The following is a 24459-nucleotide window of genomic DNA, read 5'->3' as shown; positions in this document are numbered from 1 at the left end:
CTTGAGTTGCAACACCCTTTTTACCTCTGCTGTGGTAGTGCTGGACACCACCCCTTTCCCATCAAACCTGAACAAACATTCTTTGGTTTATGGGTTTCCTTGGCCACTATCTACCACTCTTATGTAGCAACAGACTTCACCCTTCTTCACACATGAGCTGCCACACCTGTGTTCTCACACCACCACTGACACATTCCTTGAAATAAACATTTCGGTGGGCAGAAAGGGAATCTGAGCCTTGTCTCAAAATTCCCCTGGCGGATCTCACTGAGAATCACTAGAACAGTCCTGTTCTTCCGACTGTCTGGAAACTGAATGCAAGATTCTCTTTCATTCATTCCCTACTCCAGAGAGAATATGGCTTTTGAAATGTCTGAACATTGATGTAATTTGATGCAACTGTGGGAAAAGAGAAGATTTTTTCCATGTGCGTACATCTGGCCAAGGGATCTTTATTAAAGACATGAAAAGAAAAACAGTGATAATCACACAACAGCTGTGTGACTTTGAATGAATGTTGCAACTGCTGTGTCTTGTTTTCTATATGTGGAGACTGAAGCGACACTCTTAATAAGCTACTGCTCACTGAAAAAACAGTGTTTTTATATGGAACTCAAATCTCTTCTTTCCTTAAGATCAACTCTAATATTCAGTCTTTATTAGACTTGAAAATTCTCTATACATACTTCCAGCATATTTCTCCTCTCTACCACTGCCATTCCTTTCGTACTAATTTGCTGGCAATTTAAATAAGCATGGAAACAGTGCCAGCAGCAGTACATTTTTCTAGAGTGTTTATTTCCACTGTTTACAGAAAGTTGTTAACAAAAATTTATAGCTTTTGGTTGTTGAAACAGATCATGTCCCCTCTCCACCTAAGAGGTTAAACAAAAGTTTAAGGAGATTCCTCAAGAGCATGCTTTTGAAATCAGCTCTAAAAAGTAAAAAAGGTCAGAAAGACTCGTAACAAAAACAGATTTTTGAAGCTAAAATTGTGGCACACAGTCATAGCTGGCCCTAATAATAAGTTATGAATACACCATATTACTTTAAAACGCTTGGGAAACATTTGTTTAGGTTAAATATAGTATTAATTTTAATCGAATGCTGCCAAAATGACTATTTAGGTCTTTAATCGTGCAGGCTTTTTTAGGCAGTGTTCTGGCAGGTGATCCCACATTTGGAGGGAGTGTCCAGTAGTTCTAGTTTCTAGTTCCTGTCTTCACTCAAGTCTTCATGAAATATTGAAAAGGAAAGAAAAAAGTTCAGGGAAAAGAGACCGTTGCAATCCCCGTGGAATCCATTAACTTTGGCTTTTTCCCAAATCAACAAGCACACAGACATTTAAGAGATCCCTTTCTGCAATGCACAGATGCAGACAAAGAAAAATACTCTTTCTAAACAGAAATTTGCATGATGAAAATTGGCTTCTCTTTACTTACCTGCCATTTTATTTTTGAAATATATTAATCTGACTGTCTCCAGGCCTAAAAGGTTTAGTGATCCTTCTGTATTCAAGGGTCGTACCTGAAGCAAGAAAAACAATCCTTGTAATACTCTCAACAGTAACAATTCCAAGTCATTAAAACCACGAAGAAGAGTTCTAAAGAATTTTAAACCCTTTGTTTTTGAGAATGAGTACAGAGGGGGTTGCCTAAAATTCCACTTCAAGACACAGGCTTAACACCATTCCTCCCAACACTTAAACGAATAGTTGTGTTGGAAGCCTACTTCATAGATCAACTCAGTTTTTTCTACTAGATGTACAAAGCAATAAGCTGAGCTTTTACTTTGTGTTAGCACCATGCCACAATAATGCTCTGCAGTTTGGTAAGAGCACACACAGACTGCTAAAACCTACTGGTATTTGTGATTTTCAACATAAAAATGAAAAATGCATTCCACACTCTGTAAATTGTTTAGAAACAGACTCTTCATAATAAATGGCCACTTTTGAGACTCCTAAGTGTAGTAATTTTGTTTGCTGAAAGTAACTTTATCCATTCAAAGTCTTGAGACAAATATTAATCAAAGTACTAAATCACATTCTACTGTGTAGGAAAAAAAAATGCTCCAACTGCTTAATAACTCAAAGTTTGGATACCAGAAAGAACTTTCCCATAAAAGTCCAGATTGGTCTCTCCTTAAGATGGTTAATAGCTGAGCACCTTGATCTTTGCATTATGTATCCTCACAGCACTGCCAGAATATCCTGGTCTGCATCTGATGTGGGAAATTGATATGCAGAGACGGAATGACCAACACAAGACCACAGGGGCAATGTCCTGCAGTTCTGTGTCACTGGAATGCCAGTAAAGGAATCTAGATGACCCTGATACAAAGCTAAAGTCAGTGTAAACCACAGGGAAAAAACCTGACTTTTCCCTCTTTTTTCCAAGTACAACAGAGAAGACTTCTAAATCTTCTAAGTACCAAAGAAGTGTCAGTTTTCAGAAACATCTTCCTTTTACTAAGAGATCCAAACCTGACGTCACCCTGGTTTTGGTGTTTCTACTGGTTGAAACAAAATGTTCTAACCCTGCCTATCTACAATATGCTCAAGCAGCAGGAGATAGATTTATCAAGGCCTGTTTGATTACCTTAACATCCACCATCCTCTGGTAATAACATCAACACAACTAGTCCCAATGGAGCCATATGTAATTAATACCAATTAATTCCTCTCATTATTACAACAGTATCAGTAAGTCTAACATAGTCATATGCTCCAGACTGACCATTCATCTAAAGCAGTGCAACCACATGAAAAACACATTTTGTATCTTCTATTTCCAACAAAAACGCATTAATTTCTTTGCAGTAGCTCTTCTTTTAATTCAATTATGTTTCCACAAGTTTTAATGATGGCTTCTAAAGCAGTTTTGAAACTGGACATAATTCTTTGGCCCATACTGAAACGGGAAGTTACCTTTTTGAGAGGAATAGTTTGAATCCACTCCATGGAGTTCACGTCAAAGATATCAATTGCATTTTCACTGTACACAGAGAGGTATGGTGCATTGTAACCTGGGAAGGAACAATGAGGCATTGTGTCACGTGCTTTTAGACATGGCCCAAAATAGACAATTTCTTACAGTTTAACCATATTTACTTAAGAAAATAAAACCAGTGCTCCACAATCCAACAACAAGCTTTGAAAAATGTGCTTTAACTCAAAAATGACCAAGAAATTTATTCTGAAGGCAAACTAGCACCACCTAAAAACTTACAACCTCCATGACTTTTAACTTTGCTGAAAACCTACCTACTTTCTGAATTGTAAGATGTTAAGGTTTACTCTGCCAAATACCAATATATTTCAAAGGTTTTTTCCTCCTAAAAGCCCCATTTTTAATAAAAGTCATGTATTGTAAATGATGTGGCAGGAAAACACACCGTTCTATTTAATAACCTGAATGAACTGAGCTCTGAGTCTTTGGACTATGCATTAAATGAGCATCACTTGGAACTAAGCACCATGACACAGTCATAAAAGTCACGTTTCCTTAACTTTAATTTTCTCTTCTCATTTTCTGGATTGTAAAGAGAAATCTTCTGCTACTTATCTGGCACATTTTCCCAGGATGAAATTTGTTTCACTGGGACCACTTCTAAAGGAGGATTTAGTATTTCCATGTCGGCAATAAGACTACCATAGTCTGCCAAGACTAACAACAGCATCCAAGTTGTGTTTAAATGCAAAAGCTTTTGCTATAAAATAGACTGCCATTCTGAGTTGGAGACCCATCAAACCACTTCATTTCAGGCAGTCAAAAAACTGTCACAAATAACAATGGGAAGTATAGATGAACTATGTGTGAAAAATACACATTTTTCAATCTATCACATCACAAAACCTTCTGTTTTGATTCATTCATTGTCTGAGTCCATTGTAATAATCAATTGCGTACAATTGCTTGAAATCCAGAAGTAGAAGATACTCCATAAAAGCTGCTCCCTCCATATTCAGAAGGGCCTTCAGTCAAACAAGGTGAAATACTCCACTCCTTTACAGTGTGACTGGACTGCAGCCAGAGTGAGGTAAGAAGGCAGACTGTTCTAAAACTCAACACAGAATTGGGCTCATTCAGTACTCTGAGTGCAGATTTGGTAATCTTTATCTACATTCAGAAAGACTTTAAAAAGAAGAAGATAGACATTCAGGTTTGTTGTTTGGTTTTGTTGTTTTTTTGTGTTTTTTTTTTTTTTTTTTTCCCTTGAAACTTTCACAGAAATAAAGCCCCAGCTTTGAAATAACGTGCAATATATGTTTAACAGACCTTGGTGAAAATAAAAATCTTGAAAAATTAAGGTTATTAAATATATTTTTTGTATTGTCTGCTACGCGTTGTATTTTGGAAGGGAAGAGAGAGACAGGAGGGAAACTTAGAAAGTGACTTTTTCAAAAAGTAGAGAGGAGATGAATAAGAAGGTTGTTGACAAAAACTGCTGAGGAAGAAAAATGAACAAATCAAGAAAGAAAAGACAGGCTAGTAAGTAGGAACAAATACCATTAGAGAAAAGCAAGTCAAACTACCAGATCCTGGTGACTCTCAGCATGAAGAAAGCTGGAACCACAATGCTGAGCCAAAGTATAATCACATTCCAAGACTTTAAATAACAAAAGTCCAGCGCTGGTGGCAGCAAATACGAAGTTCCCATTAGCCTCTGCTGAACCTGAAGCTTTTGGATGTTTTAGAGTCAGAAATCCTGACTCATGATTCCTCTTCGTGTTTCAGCAAGTATAGATCAGTGCCAGAGTTGTTGAAACTAGCATAAATGAGGATTAAACTCTCTGACTAGATTAAAAATGGTGACAGGGGCCAAGAGCATTCATTAACCTGTCAGGTAATTAGCTCCGAACTTCACTTCCAGTGGATATCAATACAAGCAGAGATCACTTTAGAGGACAGCAGCAAAGACACACACACACACACACACACACACACACACACACACACACACACACACGCAGAGCACAACTCACAGCAAGAAGATGGAGTTGCAGGCCACATCAACTCTTGTTGCCTGGATCTTCGGCCCTGGCAGTCGACGTAAACCCCGACGCTGCTAAAACACAGCAGGTATTCTTTATTTGAGATCTCGACTGCACAGATGGCATCAGTTGGCTGCTGTGAGATAAATGAGAGCGTGTGGTCGTCTGGATGGAGCAGGCTGTATGGGCTGCCCTCTCCATGAAGGGGGTATTTTAAGAAACCTGACTGGTAGCCTACACAGAGACGGTCACTGAAGATCGACATCCACTGCACGTTTCCCTGCACCTGGATCTCCTTGATCTTTTTGTGGCGTGTCTTGCTCTGATTTAGTTCGTAACAGAGCACCTGCCTTTTCATGGCTACACACAGGCAGGTGAGAGCTCCGTGGCGCACGTGTCCAGAAACTATTGACTGGCAGCCCTTGGTCTCTGCCAGCTTATAGAACTCAGTCTCCCTTCCGTCCAGGGCAGCCATGGGGAAGAGTCGCACGTGACGGTTCCGTCCTGAGATCACTGCTATGAGCTGCTCGCTCGGGATGAGCTCAATCTGATGAACCTTCTTATTGTCACCAACACGGATGATCTCTGAAACAAAAATCGAAACAACCCCCACAAATTCAAGTAAGTAACGGTGAAGTGTGAATTGACTATAACATGATGAACTAGGAAAGAAGCCCAAGAAATCCCCTTTATTGCTTCCCTGCAATATTAAAACGTACAGAATCAAAATAGCATTTTAATAACATCGTATGTGGCAATTCTGGATAAACCTTTGGCTTTTCCTCATTAGAAATGGGAGGAGCAGATCTGATGCAGTAGCAACTGCATTATTTCAGTATTCATTTCAAAAACAGTTTATAGCAAAAATCTACTGAATAAAGAAAAAGTCTCAGAACTGAAACATGCAATTAAACATGTCATTTGTTGAGTTAACTTGGGCAATCTGTTATTACATCTTGCAGTACTGCACAGAAGTTTTCATTTCCAGTACCAAGGAGGAGGTTACACAAAAGGATTAGGCCACGGTTCTTGCTGAGGTGCAGAGCAGGAAATTCAAATGAGGGAGGTTCCTACTGAATATACAAAGGAAAGCTTCACTGTGAGAGTAATTTGCAATAGGCAGTCCAGAGAGAACATGGAATCTGTGTCCTTGGGAATTTTCAACACTCAACTGGATAAAGCCCCGAACAACCTGGTCTGAAAACAGTACCGAGCTAGTTTCCAACAGGGAAAAAACCTTCAACTGCATTCCAAAAGCTGTATTTTTGTTATTATAAAGGATACCCAAACCATAAGAACACCTTCTGGTCTCTCATGGAGCTGTACAGCTGATAATGTAGTAAATCATGAAAAATGAAACCAGGAGATACTAAATAAGAAAAAGATGATTTAGTATTAGGGAAATTATTACCAGTTCCTAGTTTCTTACCGTCTTTGGTGACATGCACAACAAACAACCCTTCTTCATTCCCCAGAGCTATTCTTTCGTGGTCTATGACATAAAGGGAAAAAAAAGGTTATTTTTCTTTGGAGGTACTTTATAAATCACTTAAACAATAGTGGTAATTCTCATTAACTGAGACAGTTTTTATAATATATTGAAATAATTGTATATAAAGCCAAACCTAATATTTTCATGCATTAAAAAAAAATTTGCAACCTCCCAATCTTTCACATTTCTGAAAAAAGAAGTATTTTCCCATTTCTCCTGTTAGCTAACGTAACAGCTAGAAACATAATTTTTAGCAAACTGTTCAGAGAACTTAAGTCTAACACCAGCTTTGAAGTAACTATAATATTATATTGAAATAATTTCAATAATCAGTGTTTAATATATTCAATGCAGTAATATTTGAAATGCCTAAATTCAATCTCTGATCTTAAACTTTCTCTGTGGTCCCACCAGCAGATTTTAAAGTGAGTGATTTACACCTACCCTGTAGTTCTAGTTTTGCCCAGTTAGGGAATTATGTTTACACAGTAATAAAAGAGAAAGGTCCAATTCTCAGTCAAAATTATTCAGAATTATGAATATTGGTGAATAATTATGAATATGGAAGAATAGAGGGAATACTCTTAAAAGAGCTTACCAAAGTGCTGGGTACTAACTTGCACTTTTCTTTTAGGCCCATACACATTTCCACAGGGGATAAAACCACTACATATTACTCTCTATTCAGTAGACAACCACCTAACACATTTTTTTTTCCTAAAAAATTCATGCTTTTAGCATACCCCTTTTCCTTAGAGCTTTCCTCTTAATAGTTTCATACCTATGATTGCTGCTGACTGTGTTGTTTTGATGAGAGGCAAGGTGCTGTCATAAGCTTCTTTGGGAACATAGACTGAGCGGTCTTTGAGTTTGTTCTTCTTCAAGATCCTATGCAACTCATTCAGCACGCCCACCCACTTGCTTTTTTCATTCTCACCGTCTGCTAGAATCAGGATTGAACACTTGTTGCTGGACGCAGAGAGCTGGGAGGCTGTAACCTGCAAAAAAATTAAAACACAGTTTTAAGTCATAAGTGATAAATAATTTCCTCATGATCGTTTTTACAAGGGAATCAGATGGCTTTAAGTGCCCTTTTAATTAGCTGCCTGAATTAAGGAAGTAAAATTTTCTCTTCAGTTAATAGAAAACACTCTTATCTAAATCAAGAACCCACAGCAGAAAACCAGAGGCAGATATCTTCAAGAACAGAGAAAATGTTGGCTTTGGTTTAAATGCACTTGTATTTATTTTATAATTCATGAATGTCTGCTCTAAATAAGGAAGTCAATTGTTTCTCACAGCAATTTTATAACAAAAAGCGTTTTTAATAAAGCTTTCTGTATTTTTAAGAGCTATAGATTTCATTAATAATTTAATGCAATAGGAATGTTTTTTATTGAAGGAATGCTCTGTGATCCTTTTCATGCATTTGATACAGCTATTATAGATAAAATGGAAAGCCCCTTTTGTAGGTTTTATCTCCTCTCAGCACACTGAGTAATGAACAGTCTAAAAACTGGAAAAACAAGAAGTGAAATACAAAGGCGCAGTAAAGAAATGACAGAGGAATCGGAAAGACATCAAGGTGATTTCACTGAGGTCAAAGCTTTAATAGAATATCTAATAAAAATAAGAATATTAGAATAAACAAATGATGGCAAAATCCTGATACCAGATACTAGACAAAAATTTTGATGAGCATTTAGCACTAAAATTCTATACTGACTCTCTGATAAACGGGAGTTTTCAGATATCCAATGCATAAAAAAACAAAGGTATATAAAACAAAGACTTCAGCAATAACCCAGTCAGTTAAATTGAGAAGCAGAGGGCAACTTGAGGAAATGAAAATGTACAAGGTCATGATAAACAGAAGAATTTGAAATGACTAAGAGTAAGTAGAAGAAAATACATCTTATTGTGAAGATTAAAAAATACAACCCACATGGAGATGAATGCTTGTCTAGATGTACCAGTGCTATTTTTACCACAGAAATGATTTATGTACAGATCTTTGCATTGCTGCTGCCATGGATACCACATGGGCAGAACCTGCCAAGGAAATAAAATACTGGCAATCTGTCAGTGAATGCACACCACACATCACCCTGTGAAACCCTGCACGTCTGGGTTAGTAGGGTCAGGATGTAATACTTACCCTAAAGATACAGGGGATATCTTTCCGATTTGCATGGATGACATCTGAGGCCAAGACAGAACTCACTGAGAATTCTTCATCCCTTATGGAGACCATAAACATAATTGGAAAAGAGTTAATGAGCAAAATCTGTATGTTTGAATTTTACTTTTCTGATAGCCTTGTTTAGTGAAGGACATAACAAGTCAGCACTGAGATCTGATTTTTAAAATTATCCTTTTATCTGTATCTGCGGATAAAATTCACAAATGCAATGTTACATAATTAATTCCTGGTGAATGCTGATGGAGATAAATCTATTCAGATATTCTGTAACTGTTTTTAATATGTATAAATTAAAACCTTTAAAGAAAAAGTCCAACTTAAAAAATAAATGGAATGAAGAACACCTCTCCAACTCTCATAAAAATCCAAATTCACCTAGAAGCTATAATGTACAGCAGTTTGGGACTTTCTAGATGAACTAACTAAGATCAGAGATGAGCTTTACTTAGCAGCTATGTCAAATACTCTCAGCCTTCAGTGAGGCTGATAGTATTTCAGTAATACTGTAGACAGTGGCAACAAACTATTCAGCCCTTCTCAAGCAAAAATTGTAATACATTTACCCTATAACAAAGTTTTATGTCTTTCAAAACTCTATTCAACCCCAAAATGATGTTCTTTTTAATTCTTTATTCATTCCAGTTCTTCTACACAGCTGAACAGATGCTCTTTGCACATGATGTAGTAATGGAAGTTTAAACATCCACATAAGAACAAACAAGTGTAGTTCAGGCTAATTCCAAATAACGGCTAACTGCTCTTTTGTGTTTTTATCCCAGAAAATTAGTGGCTTTCAACATGGATTACAGGGTTTCATAAAAGCTCTGGAGCTTGCTTACTGATTTGACAAAAAGGAAAAGCAGAGCAAAACCTACCAGTGCCTCTGCAAAGCACCCACCAGCAGCAAACAGCTTACCTCATATCTATGACCTGACTCACTACCACGCTGGGCTGAGACGCTTTTCCTTCTGCTACATCATACAGGAAGAGTTTAAAATCACAGATCACTGCCAGCGCTCTCTGCCAACCTTTCTTTACTCCAGCTGGCTTTGGGACCTTTAGAAAAATAAATTCTGATCAACTCTTTTAAGTTTAGATGCAATCAAAAAATCAAACAGCAAAAAAATCGGTTTGCTCATCTGGGCTGGAAAGTTTTAATTCAGTGGTGATATTAAGCAACATAAACAAGAGCCCAGGAGCAGTAAAACCAACAAATACAGACACAAAGACAACATGCTGTTTAATAAATTAATAGCATCACACATTCTTTTTTTCTCATTTCACAAATTCATTCAGAGCTGTATTAACAAATATGGAGAAAGAAACCTGTCTCTAGTTGGTCACAGAATTATGGCCAAAACTATGTTGAGTAAATATTTTAATATTTCTATGCAAATATCCACACCAGTGACCACAGACAGTACAAGCAGAAAGACTCAAAAACTCACAGGGCCTGGGAAGATGATCTGATCTCTAGAGATGGAACTATTCAAAACCAACTCAAAGCACATTGACCAACAGAACTGGAGAGAGGATCACTGCTGACAATGCTAAGAGCTGCTTTGTGAAAATTTACGTCTTTGTTTCCAAACTGCTACCCTAAGATGTAATTGAATCTATTCCCCCAATATTCAAAGTAATACCAGGCCTGAAAAACAATGCTTTTAACGTAAGTGCCCCAAATGCAGCTACCTCATACTTACTCGGACATGTCCTTCATAAGCTGTTCCTATGCCTTTCTGGGGATCTATTCCCAAAGGTCCCTTAGTCTGCTCAGGAGGGATTGGACATACTGCAGGAGCCTTGTCTGCACAGGTCACGTGGCAAGAGAAGCCACATACTTGTGAGGAGGAAAAGAAACAAAAAGATTTGATGGTTATTTCTTGTGCAGTGCAAAAGTTGTGATAATGATGATGAGATTTACAAAGAAATCCCCTTTCTTTTTCTGAGCAGTATCTGAATAATCTCACTGAACTTTGCTACAGACAGAAATAAAAGTCTGCACACAGCAGCAGTTCATGTTTTAATCTGTTCCAAGTCCTGAATTTCTCTTTTTTAGATAGTTTATGGTTTCATCCAGGTAAGAAAGAGCCTAAGATAATCTCTATGATGTCTTTTAGGCCCAACTCTACTGGTAAACAAAAAACTGGAACATCCTTTTAATAATAAGTATCATTCTGCATACATAAAACAAGAATAACTGCCATTCAGTACCAATTTTGCTTCTTTCTGGAATGTCAGAATAGATGTCTTAAATTTTGCCCTGCAACATAAAGCAAAGCTGCTATCAGTATACTTGATCACTCACTGTGGCCCCTTATTACTATTTTGAGTAAACTGAACTAAGCTCTTCCACCAACTGGAATAAGAGTGTCCCCAGAAAACTGGGCCATCTCTTATGTAGGTTCAAAGTGTTTGGCTTCTACTGTTCAAAGACTGAAGCATGAGAATATACTGTTATTCAAAATATAAGCAGAAGATTCCTGCATCACCACACTACATTTTCTGTACCATTTGCATCTGTAAGAACTTCAGTTCACACTTGTTTGCGCCCTCCCAAGTGCTTACCTTCACAAGTACAGCCCTGTCGTATCAGACCAACCATCAGGGATGTGCACTGATTGCATTTTGTTGGTGTGTTAAACGATTTCACTACAAACTGGTGAGCTTTAGGCTGTGAAACAAGTAGACAAGGATGTTACCACCTCTAACACTTCTCAAGTACAGTGATTTTCACAGACAAGAGGGCATAGGTGCATTTAATAAGCCACCTTGTTTGTGTTTGCTGAAATGAGATCTGAGCCGAAAAAAATTTCTTTTCACAGTGCTTGTTGTTGATAATTTAAAGCACCCTCTGTAAACAAAGCCATGGAAACTGGACCCTGTCTCAGAACATGAGTTTGCTTCAACTGCAGATAGGAAACCTGCCAAAATGATTCTGTTACACTTTAGAAGTTGAACGTGTATAAGCATGTGCTTGGTGGGCACCTGACTGTCAGCCCAGGTCAACCCATAACAGTATTTTTTAAGCTGCAAATTCAGTGCTCCTCTGCCGGGGAATTGCCTTAGCTGAAAGAAAAACAGCAGACTTTTTCAAAATTTTAAATTTTATGCCAGAAAGCCCTGACAGGGCCCCCTTTTATGGTGTTTAGCAGAGGCAATTCAGAACACCCAATCTAAAGGTGAGAGCTGAAGCTGATAGATGAAGTTGATTTTGAAAGGGTTTTTCGTCCTGTTATTCCTTGGGAACACAGAGCACATGAGTAAGTGGTTTCATTCTCTCCCTCATCTCAAGGATGGCCGTGCTGATGCTGCTAGATAGAGGCCAAATGCCCACATAATGTCGCAGGATGTTTCACAGATGGCCTTACATAAAATCCAGGAAGTTGCTTTGCTTTTCTGTAAAAACTCCCAGTGAAGTAACTGCTGGGGAGAAAGGCCAGAGCACAGGGGGAATGCAAAGACTGTCTAAAAAAAGCTGATAATGTATGTGATCTGAAAGAAGACAATTTTGCAGCCTACTTTGGAGTAGGCATGTTAAAATTTTATTCACAGTCCTGTTTTTCAGAGCATAAGGTACCACAGCTAAGGGCTCAAACTTATCCATATTTAATAACAGATTTACTGTTACAATGGCAGCTTTCTGTCTACAGAATGTTCTGAGACTTGCAGAGAAACAACACCCAGCTTTAAACACTGATGCAATCAAAAAGTGAGAAGGTTCTTTAGGGGACATAATAAATTATAAAGCAAGTCATCACTTACTGAGAAAAATGTTAGCAAAAATTTAATTATGTGCACAGTAAAGTCAGATTCATGTGATTCCAAGTGCACTTACAGTATTCTTTAATTGATCTACTGAGATGCTGCCAACAGAACACTGTCTGCTCAAAATTTCTAGCTCTCCTTTACACAAATGAATCTTCTGCTTCTTTGCAATTTGTCAAAGCAGAGAAACAGATCTATTAGAAAGGCTTACTTACTTAATTTTAAGTTGCAGGAAAAACTGTCATTTTTAAATATACAGGAGATTCCTAAACCACTGAGTCATTTTCAAGATTTTCACAAGAAATTTTTTCCCTTAATAGCTTGTATTATTCTTCATTTGCTAGGATATACATAATCAACTGGGAATTACCATACACTGGCTTATTAGGCAACAGCAAAATGGTTTCAACAATTGATGGAAAATCCGTATTTAGGCAGGTAAAAGACAAAAGACAAAAGAATTGGAAATCTCTTTCTGTAGTGCTCACTCTATACTGCTTAGAAACAGGCAATTCTGTGGTTTCATTTTCAGGCCTACTCTTTGCTTTTTCTCAAGAATAAGCATCTAATTAGCACACAGACATGCTAGTCTGAGACTTTCTTGTATGCAAAGATTAGAGAGGCATGTTGGTCAGACATTCATTTCCTGGGATGGCACTTTCCTTTCTCCACATTCTGGCTCATTTACCCCGTTCTAATATCCGAACTACTGTTTTTCCTACCATCAAGTGCCTGTAGAATTCCCAGTGCAGCTTGTCACACCCCATAATGTAAGAACCAAGGGTTTTAAATTTTAGAGAGCAACCACCTAGCACATAAACATCCTTTCTAGACAGTTCTGGTAAGATCAGTGTGATAATCAGTTCTCCTGAAGCTGTAGCCCAGGGCTGACATGTTGCCCTTGCTCCGAAAGAAGTGTGAATGTTTGACAGGATACCTTTGGTGCAGAGAGTCCCGAGCCAATATACGCTGTCCTCATGGTCGGTGTGTGAATTGATCGGGGAGGATGATCTGTAGCCTGGACAGAGTCCCAAAAGGATCAATCAGACATCAAGAACACACTATCAAAGAAAGGCTGGATAAAGGAAGAAGTGTATGTTGTCCCACCCACCCCATCTCCCAGCATGCAAACCATGAAACCAAATTGATTAATGCAGGATTCAGAAAAACAAATCTTACTTCTCGGCAAGATACATCTCCTAAATGTCAAAACCAACTTCACATTAAACAACTGACTGGATATTTTCTAATATAAAATAACCAGAAAATTATTTCTTTTAACAGGAAAAGAGATAAATCATTATAGTTGCAGTCTGGCTAGCATTTGGTAATAACAAGACTTCCAGCAGGGCTTTAAAGTGTGTTCCTACTAACTACATTATAGCATAATCTTTGTGGCAACATTTCTTACATATTTCTGACTGAGGATATGTTATGAAGGGAGACCATAATTAATAATTGATTCATAGTTCCCATCCCTATTCAATTAACCACATGTGAAAGGAAATACAACATTCCCCAAAAACAGTTCATCACTAGGGCAGAATGATATTACAAAGTCCTAAACAGTTTTGCTGCAGAAGAATGAGCTTCACCCTAAACAGAAGATTTGCAGTAGTAATTTTTATACTGTTTTTTAACTGTTACTCCTTAAAAAAAAATAAAAGGACAAAAATATCTTTCAACACTGAAGTACCTCAATTGGTTCAATCTCACTGGCTGTAGAAGGAGACCTTGATCTTGAATGGAGGTGAGACTTGCTATCTTCATCCCGTGATGGAGTATTAGACAATGTAAAATTCTCAACTGAATCAATCTAGGAGAACAATTCAAGAGAAGAAAAAAAACCAAAACAAAACAAAAACAAAAAAAAAAAACAAACACAAAACAACAACCAAAGAAATAAATCAAAAACATCATTAAAAAAGAATTCTCAACTCTTACCAAAATAAGATATGGGAGCAGTAGAATTCCTAAGAGAGAACTGAGAGGATAAAAATTCAATTTTAAGCAACTTCCTAATTAAAAGCAAAAAATGGAATGAAAGTTACTGCATGTAAACACGCCAAGGCTTCTGCTGAGAGGTGAGCACATGCATAAGAGCTGCTACTTCAGGACCCTGATAACCACTTGAAGACACTTGTAATTCAGCATTTTTCAGGGGTAAATGTTTTCTAAACACTACTGGGTTTTGTCCACAGGTAGCAGGGATTTTTTAGAAGTGAATTTCCACATAGGCCATGTAAATTCCTGCAAACATATTTAGGAGAAAACAAGGAGAAAAGGCAGAGCAGTGAATATCCTGATAACTATACTCACATACTCACAGAGAATTGACGGGGTTTTGCACCCCATTTGAACTACAGAAACATCCTTACCAGGAACACAGTTTCTTCTGGGTAATATTTTCCTAGTCCTGGATATACAGAATGAAACTAAGCCCAACACAGAGCTACACTGAACAAGGCACATAGGTACAAACAGGTATCTTGGGTAACAAGTCATCTTTTGTTAGTACAGCTGAAAAAATCAGAGAAAGCAGGATTCTTCCTTGAAAACAAGACATCTCCACAAAGTTTTCTATGTAAAATTATATTAAAAAAAAGAGAGAGAAAAGGTGAAAATGCTTTTTTCCACTAATTAAAAAAGCACAAGCTGCAGGCCTGCAGAAGGCTCCATGGCATGCCTTGATTTTCTGGAGCAATGCTGTCATCAATTCTCCATTGCCAAGGATTTGCCTAGCTTGCAGATAAACTAAAATATGCAGCCATGTTTACAGAAAGCATTTTAACATTCCAGTATTTTTCATCTCACTTGCCACTGACAATACTAAGAATTCCACAAACTTTACTGCTTTTTTGGAATCAATTATATTGCCAAGCTAATTTTATACATGCAAACACAGTCCTGTTCTTCAGGAGCTCAGTCACAGTAGCGAACAGGTGCAGTTGCTAATTTTATATATATATATATATAATAGTGAGTTAAGTTTGATGGCTTCTATTTTTCCCATACCCTTCCAAAAAATTATCTGGTGGTGAATGGTCATCAATTTAATCAACTTAGGCATATTACCATGCCTGCAAGCATTTCTGAAATGAAAATAGGATATTCTCACACTGGGATACACCTGTTTACTACACATATATCACGTGTTTCAAGCATTGAGGCAAAAAGTAGCAGTAAAGCAAACATTTTGTGCTCAGATTTATCAGAAGCAAATAATAATTGAAAGCTTTACCCAGTATTAGAAACACTGATGCCCTAAGTAGTAAATCCTCAAATGCAACATGTTTCAATTATTTTAAACTTCTTTTTAATCCAGTCTAAACATGTGATAACTTGGAGTCCATCCAAAGACTGTTTAACCTTCAACAATTCTACCTCCTCCTTAAAAATGTTACTAAAAAATAAGCCCAATGAGTAAGTACAGGTAAATTTTTCATAGCAAGAAACAGACACTCCTCTTCTCCTTTAACATCTCTGTTAAACTCAGAGATCTAATCTACCATTTCATAAATGTTTCCGGATACTCCAAGAGCTTTTCCTTTCAAAGCAGCATCTGCATACCAAAGAATTTTCATGGTGTCTATGAAAAAATGTAGTACACGCCTGATATCAGTGATGGAACCTTTCTGGAATGTGCTACAAAGCCTCTGTGGTTGAAGACAACTGCTGAAACAGTAACAAATGCATTTTCACTTTACTTACAAACATAAAAAGCCCACAAACCACATACAACCTGATCCACCACTGCAGAAGGGAATTTAATCACCACCTTCAGTGCAGAAACAAGGACCTTAAGCTGTATTGCTGCAGTGATCTTGGGTTCCTGGCTTTAATGAGAAGAACTAAGTACAAAAGCAACCTGACTCAACTATGGTCAACAGTTTACAGAGACCATGTTAGCACCTTTCAAACTGGTTTTAAACTAATCCACTGGACTACCCAAAGCAGATTTCACTATTTCCTACCAAACCGTAACAGCTTTGTTGTCTTCACAGGGCTGTGCAGGTCTGAGCCAAAGCTGGCCAGTGTATAAACACATCTGGAGCAGAGAGAACTTCTGAACTGGAGGCACCACCAACAAAAACAACCAGTTACTGTAAAGTTTGCCTGAGAGACTCAGCAGTGTGCTTTGAACTGCATAGATAAGGACATCATTAGAGCTGTTGGGCATTACTGCTTATTTATTGAACATTCAACAGAAATGCTCTGTACACTTACTTATCCCTTCCATCATATCTGTATAAAAGAAACAAAAGTGGAAGTATGAGATTAAAATGGACATAGCATAACTGACAGGAATTGATCCTCACTGCGTCTGCTTTCACAACATGGGTAAAGATGTATTTAAAAACCCACATTGATTTTTGAAACACCATAGACTTTTCCAGCTTGACCAGCTACAACACAGCCATCTCTGTTTTCTTTGTATGAATTTTTCCTATCCTCCTCGATGCTCCATTTGCTCAATTCCCCACTTCATGTTTATTTATCTTCATACTGTGATATTTTATATCATTTGCTGTGATGTGCCTCCCAAATGCCAAACTTTGACCTTCTATGGGCAATTCCCATGACTTAACACATGCCCTCTGCTAAGGGCAAGGAAACAAACAGGCCCTCATCTGATGTTTGCTCATCTTCCCAGCCTGCATCTGCCTGATCAGCTTCCACACAGAACTTTCACATTAAAATGAGAAAGTACCCAAAGCATCCTCTCCAGTTTCAGAGATATTCTGCTCATAGGGTTAATTGAAATGAGAAAGCACCCAAAGCACCTTCTCCAGTTACTGTGGTATTCTGCTCATAGGATTTCCAAATGAAATAGTCCAAAAGCTTTGAGCCCATGGCTGTAAAACAACAAAAAGCACAGCAGCAGCAGCAGCAAACAGCAGCAGCAGCAGCACAAGACATGCAGTGAAGTAAATATACAATCCATACATTAAACATAGGCTTAAACATAGGCATGGATACAACAGGCAAAAAATAAAGGGCCACATAGAGTAAGACAGCCTCTTACACGTCTGCCTTTGTTAGCTGGAATACAGGAAGGAGAGTGCTTTAACAAAGAAAGGAGGAGAATATGTTACAAAACCAAACAGTGACACATACATCACCTCAGAATTCCTCACTGTATCTCCAGAGGTAGTGTTTAGACACACACAAACATGTTCATTGTTACAAGTATTGTTACAAGCTATTCTGGGCCAACAAGAAGGAAGAAACATTAAAAAAAAAAAAAAGGAACAGCTATTCCAAGTCCATAGTCTTACACTGTACAATAGCAGCGAAACTGCAGACTACACTGCACCATTAATCTGCAGATGGCCTCTCTGTGCTTTGAACAAGATGAATGAAGTCATCTGTTGGAGGCACAACATGTCGAATTTAAAGTATCAATATGAACCAGATTTACTCAACTTTATTATGAAAGCACAGGTAAAGTCAAGGCTCTCACCACATACAACTATGACTTACTCTGCTCAGTAATAAGAATTTAGAACACCATTTATTCCGTGGCTACTTACAGAGTTCAGATTTGTTTAGTCTAGCCAAAGCCCATGGGGACTGCACGTGAGGAGAGACTGCAGGAGGACTTAAGAAATCTATTTCTAATTTCTAATATGCTAGCAACAGGGCAAGAAATACTATTTTTGAGTGTGTGGGGAAAAATAATTTTGTCAAGGGAAAATGGGATTCCACTTTATTGTTATGAAATAATCACAAATTCACCCTTAAATAAAACAAGTTAATTGCTTCTCACAGCTAGTGGGATACAAAGATCCACCTGGCAAAGAAACAAAACCCAACACTTCCATTGTCAGACACTTCTATTGAACACAGGAGACAACACCTAGACAGTTTTAATGAGACAGCCTGCAACGCACAGGAGAAACAGCAGCAAGGGTTTAATCTCTTAAGAGTCACTGGGGGTGATTTCCCTCCCCAGCAAGATTGGAATTCAGGGACTGAAACACATTCCTGCTCCCCTGTGTGCAGAGGACATACAAGGATTGTTTCTGAATGTGTCGGCTGTCACAGTTATGAGGATTTAGGCACCAGTTCTGCCAACCTGACCCAGCGTCTTTTCAAGACAGGAATCAACGGCGAGTGCTACTCATCTGAGTAGTGAGCTACCACTTTCTCCTCAGCATCTGCAGGCTACAGAGGCAATAGGACATCTATTTTTCTTTCTCCCCAGCAGAAATTGCAAAACTACTGTTTTCCTCATCCGAAAAATTACAATCAACTCCAGTCATTTAGAGAGTGCTATAAATAGTTATGTCACTCGGATGGCAGACAGACAAGACATATCCACCCTAGGAAGGCCAGTGCTGTGTGCACATCTGTGAGCTAAACAGACTTCAGAGATCCTGCAAGGAATGCCTTGCAACTGCATCTGCACATTATTTTACATGCTCTCTGACCTTCCTTAATGAGGCACACACTCTGAAGAAACAATCCAGGCCATTAGAAATATTTACTTGGGGTTTTTGATTACAAGAGAGGCTTACCTGAACCCCAAGCAATATTGCAGCACTGCATGAGCCTGACCTGAAGACTTCTGATTCTTCCTTGGTCTTAATACAAAGAACCCAATGAACCCTCACATTTCTCAGGTTTGACTGAGAAGTTATTTCTTCTGGAGATGCTGCAAGAAACGCTGCCCTTCAAGGTAACTGCTGCCAACAAGAGTCATTGGGAAGGGAATGGAGGTCACATCCAGTGGGCAGGGAGCTTTAATACCCTTATTTTAAGTCCATCTAATATATAGATACTAAACCAACTCAATGAGCTAAATCATAAATAACCATTCATTTAGATAATTTGGACTATAAATTAAGCTGTGAATGAATCAAGTGATTGTCCAATAAATCAAAGATGCAGAACTGACTTTCACAACACAATGAATTATATTACTTTTCATCTACTAACACAGAGAACAGCTTTATCTCTATTTCTAACAAAGACAGAACGTCTTGTGTTTTCTGCAAGGTGCTCTTCCCATCTTTGAGCAGTCAATTCTTTCTTTTTCTGCAGTTTTGTCAGATGAGAGAGAATTCTGCCTTGGTGTTAGAGACATGAGCCCCTGGCCAGTCCAGCCCAGAGATGCACTTTCGCCCAGTGCAACTGAGAAAAAAACCACTCTTGTTGGACTCAAATTGAAGATGGAACAGGGGAAATTTGAATCCATGTGCAGGAAGCTAACTACATGTAACAATATAAATATTAATACCCGAAACTCTACCCAAGACTAAAAGATAGGTATCTGCAAAGATTTGGTCAGGGTGGACCAATCAAGAAGAATTGCTATTAAAGGATCTATGCCAGCAGTTGAAAATTACTCACTTGCATGAAGAAAAATAAAATTTTGTCAAAATGCTTGTGGAAAAAAATGCTGCCTTCTTTAAAAAAGAAAAAAGAACAAACAAAAAAACCCAAGCAACAATAAATACAGAATAAAGTACTTAAGTCTTCAAAATTAACTAGACAGCAACCAGGAAAATATCCATTTCTGAAGCTTCCCCTTGCAAAATAGAACATTTTCAGCAACTGCCAATATGTCCTTTATTTCTCTTTTAATAGATTTTAGGGGAATGTTTTAGATATTATAAAAGATAAATTTCTGTTCAAGAACCTGCTGATACAAACTAGGCATTCCTAATATTCAGGTAACATAGAACATATTTTTCTAAATCCAGATAAAGAAGATAAATATTATTCATTTTTTGTGGATTTACATGACAGGAAATGGTATCTTTTTTCTTCTTCTTCTTTTTTTTTTTGCCTTCTTTTTTTTTGAGTGTGTGGGTAAAAAAATTCCAACAGCACCAGCAAGCCAGAAGCTTTCTGTATGCTATACAAAAAAGCAGGTAAGTGCCTTCTACTATGACAACACAAATGAACCTTCATATTTTGTCTGGGGTATAAATCTGACTTACAGAGAAAACATCCAGAAGGAAAGCATTTTTTCAGAATATATAAAAGGAAATGAAAGCAGCAGAAAAGGCCCATATACCTCATCCCTTTTGCTACACCCTTCACAGCAGATATTTCTCAAACACTATTAATTTTATCTAATTTCAATGCCAATAAGATTACACTGTGTTAAACACATATGTATAAATATGTGTGAATGTATGTATGTATAATATGTATAAACACAACTACGAGCACACACAGACACACACACACACAATTATTCCTACAGAGCTGTAATGGATGGGGCCCTATACACCCGGATTTCAAAAATTTTATTAATAATTACCTTTATGGGCCTACTACTTCAATTTGGAAGAAATATAATGCAGTCAATTTTCAGTTTTTAACTCAATTCCCTTAGTATGCAATTAACTAGTGGGAATATTTAAACAAAGTCCTGACAGAAAACCTGCATCTCAAATAGCAATAAAAAGTACTAAGTTCACTTCAGTCATAATGAAAATGACATGTCACAATGCAGGATAAAAAAGAGAAAATATTTTATTTGAGCAAACAGAAATTAACTGTCTGCAAGGGAAACATTTTAAGAGAAGTGAATAAAAAACTTATGGAAACAACTCATGATAAAGGAATAAGATGAAGCAAAAGAATTAAATACATAAATGTGCTCATGATTTTAGAACTGCTTTTCACAGGCCATATCAACAGACAAGGCCCAAAAGCAGCTTTTCCCCATCAGAAAAACTTTTAGCAATAATGAATTCTTCACCTGCATTCAAAGAAAAGCATTTATTTCAAAACAAAACACCTATCTGTATAAATAGGTGTAAGGGTGCCATTAGAGAAATACTTTGTTCTCTACTGCACTTGCAGATTTTTTAAGTTGACTGCATTAATGTTTGAATATTCCAAATCAATCAACTGATTTGTTATTGAAGGATTTACTGGGTTGAAAGTCAGACTTACGTCATCCATAAAATCAATCAATGAGGATGAAGAGGAGGAAAAGGAATCCTATTTTAATGAAAACAGCAGTAAAAAAAGAGAGAGAGAGAGAGAAAGAAAAGGATGAAGAAAACTGTTCAATATAAATAAAAGTGCAAAAATAAAGAACTGTAAATAACCAGTGGCAGTAATAGTTGCCTCAGTCAGTTTTCATTAATTGCCTTTCACAGACAATTAATTAAGTACTATCTGTAAAGAAGCCAGTGTTTTTCCAGCATTTACTCAATAAAGTATTATTGCTATACTCTCAACACGATTCTTACACTGAAAGTAATTTATAAGATAAATTATTACAAAGGAAATTTATAAACTATGTTAATTGTGAGAACTTCAAGAGAACAACAAATTAGTGAATACATAATGAAAAAAAAAGAGAAATTTGGAACATCAGTAACAGCAGGGATTATGCTCTTTCATAGCTCAATGTGATGGTCCTGTATTTGTATCAGGAAAAAATGGGCAAACTTTAGATTACTGTCTAACTGTAAAGGTGGTGCCCTGTATCCCCTGAATTCAGTTTGACCAATATTTCACCTCAGCTGTTCTTTTAAAAGAAAGATGATGCTTTCCTTACTGTTGACTAGAAAAGGAGATAATAAATGCATAGTATTGTTTCAATTTTTTCCTGCCAGGCTTTCTACCTATTCTGGCCTTTTGTCTAGAAGTGACAATGGTCTTAAACAGATTCATTTTTTAAATAAAAAGATCTGTGGAGAGGAGATGAATAGCAATTATCTGGATTTTACAGATCTGTGCAAAATGAACAGATGATGAAAACAACCTCATAAACAGTAACAATGACTTCATGGGATACAATCAAGGATGATTTAGTATTGTCTTGATTTTACCAAACCACTACCTGCGTTACTTAGCATTTTACTGAATACAAAGAAAAGCCATTTGAACAACTACGCTTCTCATGTTCACTGCAAAATCAGGCAAATTTCTGCATTCAAGATTTGAGAGAGAATTCACTGTGATTACAAGCATTCGAGAGAAGACAGCCAGCACTGTTAATGAAAAACAATCTTCAGATATAATTATACACAAATATTATTGGTGCAATACAATTAAAATACAGGAGCAAACTTTCAGCAAATATGCACAGAACCTGCACACAACAGTAGTTCCAATGACTAACAGAGTTAGAACAGTTGTGCACTTACTTCAAATTGATCCAGAGCAGAGGTAGGCGCATTCAAAAATGCCAAGAAAGAATTCTGTGAGTCTTGGTGCTTTACACCTAGAAAACAGCAGCAGGTTTTTAAGCTACAGAAAAAAATGACCTTCTCATGGAGGACCTTTTCCTTGCTGAATCAGTTTTGAGTGTCCACCTGAAACACTTACATGTTTTGAAATAAGCTGCACATTTGGTTTATTTTCCAGTGTTAATTTTTTTTTAAATGGACAAGCATGTGTTTAATCAATCTTTCCCAAGCTAGGATGTGTGTGGTGTGAATTCCATGTGGAAACACGCTCTGTGTCCATGTTTGTTATGCAGAGGGCACTGCTTTCTAAGGTGCTCATGTCCATCTGCACCCCACACTAATGCAGCAGGTGTCACCCCTGCTCTGGTGACACAGGGGATGTCCCAACTGTGGCAGGACAGCTGGAGCCAACAAAAACACAGCACTTCCAAAAAGATGAGTTCCTTGAGCCATGCTCTGTGCCTGCCTCCATCTCTTCCTGCTGAGTGCCCAGCAGTAACACAATCCTGGGTGAAGCTTCAGGTATTTCTGTCACACCACACCATTTAAGGGATGCTCAGCCAGCCAGCGGAGCAGGAACGCTGCATCCCTGGAGCTGCAGAGGCTGACACACATTTGCTCTTACTTTAACTTGCTGCAATTGGTATTTTTTATTTCTTCTTTTCTAATTCAAGCTTTTGTGTGGGTGTTTGTACTTCACAGATACGTACAAACTCTATTCTTCTCAACGTTATAAACACATTATATGCACATACTCATATCTATTTACTATGACCAGAGCCTGCAGCACTGTGTGCATCTCAAAATGATACTATCAGAAGTTACCTATTTCTTTTTAAAAACATCAGAGTCCTGCTCTAATTAGCATATCACCCTATATGTTCTAAATATAACCCACAGTGAATGAAGTCACAAAGAATCCCTTCCTCTTTAAAATATAAATACACTGAAATCACAGTAAAATACTAAAACTGGATTTCAAATTACCAACAACTTTACAGAATACTCTCAGAAAACTTTTCCCCACCTGCCTAAATTTCTGGAATATATTTATAAAAGGGAAAGGATTAGATGCCAATCTAAACAACCCCTTCCTAGAAATCAGCTTCCACACACTGCAAGTTACTCTATCACTGTACCTTGACTACATTTAAATCTTCTATGCAGTTCGTAATTCAAACAGCAATGCATTCCTTCTTTTAAGGGAAATCCAAATCAAAGATGGTAATGATTCAGATTAAGGTGTATTTTTATCAGACTATTTGAATAATTGCAGTAGAATATTACTAATATAATTTTGAATAATTGCAATAGAATATTACTAATATAATTCTGTCAAGAAACGTGACTAAGGTTTCCTTGAACAGTACTTGTTTTTGCTTGCTTGTTTTCAGCAAAGAGTAAATGTTTATTTCACCAAACAATAAGGTTTTAAACACTGGAAAAAACATAGGGTAAAATATGAATTATAAATTTATAACATTATTTAACACAAAGGAAGATTTTAGAAGTCAAGTAACCATGCATAGTATTTAAGGAAGTTCAAGAACATATAAATGAAAACTAAGCATGACAAAGTATTTTTGTCTTTCCAAGCACTTGGAGGAAGCATAATCCTGGTATCAGTGCTAAGCATGAAGATGAGACAGTATCAAGTCCCTAAGTCTTATTTACTAATTGGCCCCATTTTTTAATGTTCTGTATAGGTCTGAAATATTTTTACCAGTCAATCAGCAATGGGAGGCCTATATATAGGAGATGAATGTAAACTATAATACTTTATTGACTAGCCAGCCATTAAGCTGGAAAAGCTGAAGAATATTTGACATCCCAGGGC

General features: G+C 37.3%; 1 protein-coding gene across 4 annotated transcripts in view; it reads right to left on the bottom strand.

Annotated features, from left to right (window-relative positions):
• CDC42BPA (CDC42 binding protein kinase alpha) overlaps positions 1–24459 on the bottom strand; it is a 185428-nt gene that overhangs the window by 22015 nt on the left and 138954 nt on the right. For 3 of the 4 annotated variants that reach the window (XM_066178138.1, XM_066178141.1, XM_066178140.1), the window contains 13 exons: positions 22581–22657; positions 21376–21423; positions 14156–14275; positions 13397–13477; positions 11260–11365; positions 10395–10531; positions 9608–9747; positions 8647–8728; positions 7270–7486; positions 6426–6488; positions 4988–5581; positions 2930–3027; positions 1443–1527 (listed from right to left, as the gene is read on the bottom strand). In XM_066178138.1, coding sequence (XP_066034235.1) covers positions 1443–1527; positions 2930–3027; positions 4988–5581; positions 6426–6488; positions 7270–7486; positions 8647–8728; positions 9608–9747; positions 10395–10531; positions 11260–11365; positions 13397–13477; positions 14156–14275; positions 21376–21423; positions 22581–22657 — 1848 coding nt within the window. The remainder of the gene's footprint in view (positions 1–1442; positions 1528–2929; positions 3028–4987; positions 5582–6425; positions 6489–7269; positions 7487–8646; positions 8729–9607; positions 9748–10394; positions 10532–11259; positions 11366–13396; positions 13478–14155; positions 14276–21375; positions 21424–22580; positions 22658–24459) is intronic. The other variant, XM_066178139.1, reaches the window with a different exon arrangement.

This window comes from Chamaea fasciata, unplaced genomic scaffold (assembly GCF_029207755.1).
Source record: "Chamaea fasciata isolate MVZ Bird 193981 ecotype frontalis unplaced genomic scaffold, bChaFas1.0.hap1 SCAF_3, whole genome shotgun sequence".
Classification (NCBI taxonomy): domain Eukaryota; kingdom Metazoa; phylum Chordata; class Aves; order Passeriformes; family Sylviidae; genus Chamaea; species Chamaea fasciata.
Note: the sequence above shows the minus strand (reverse complement) of the source record. Positions and strands in the feature narration are given on the sequence as shown.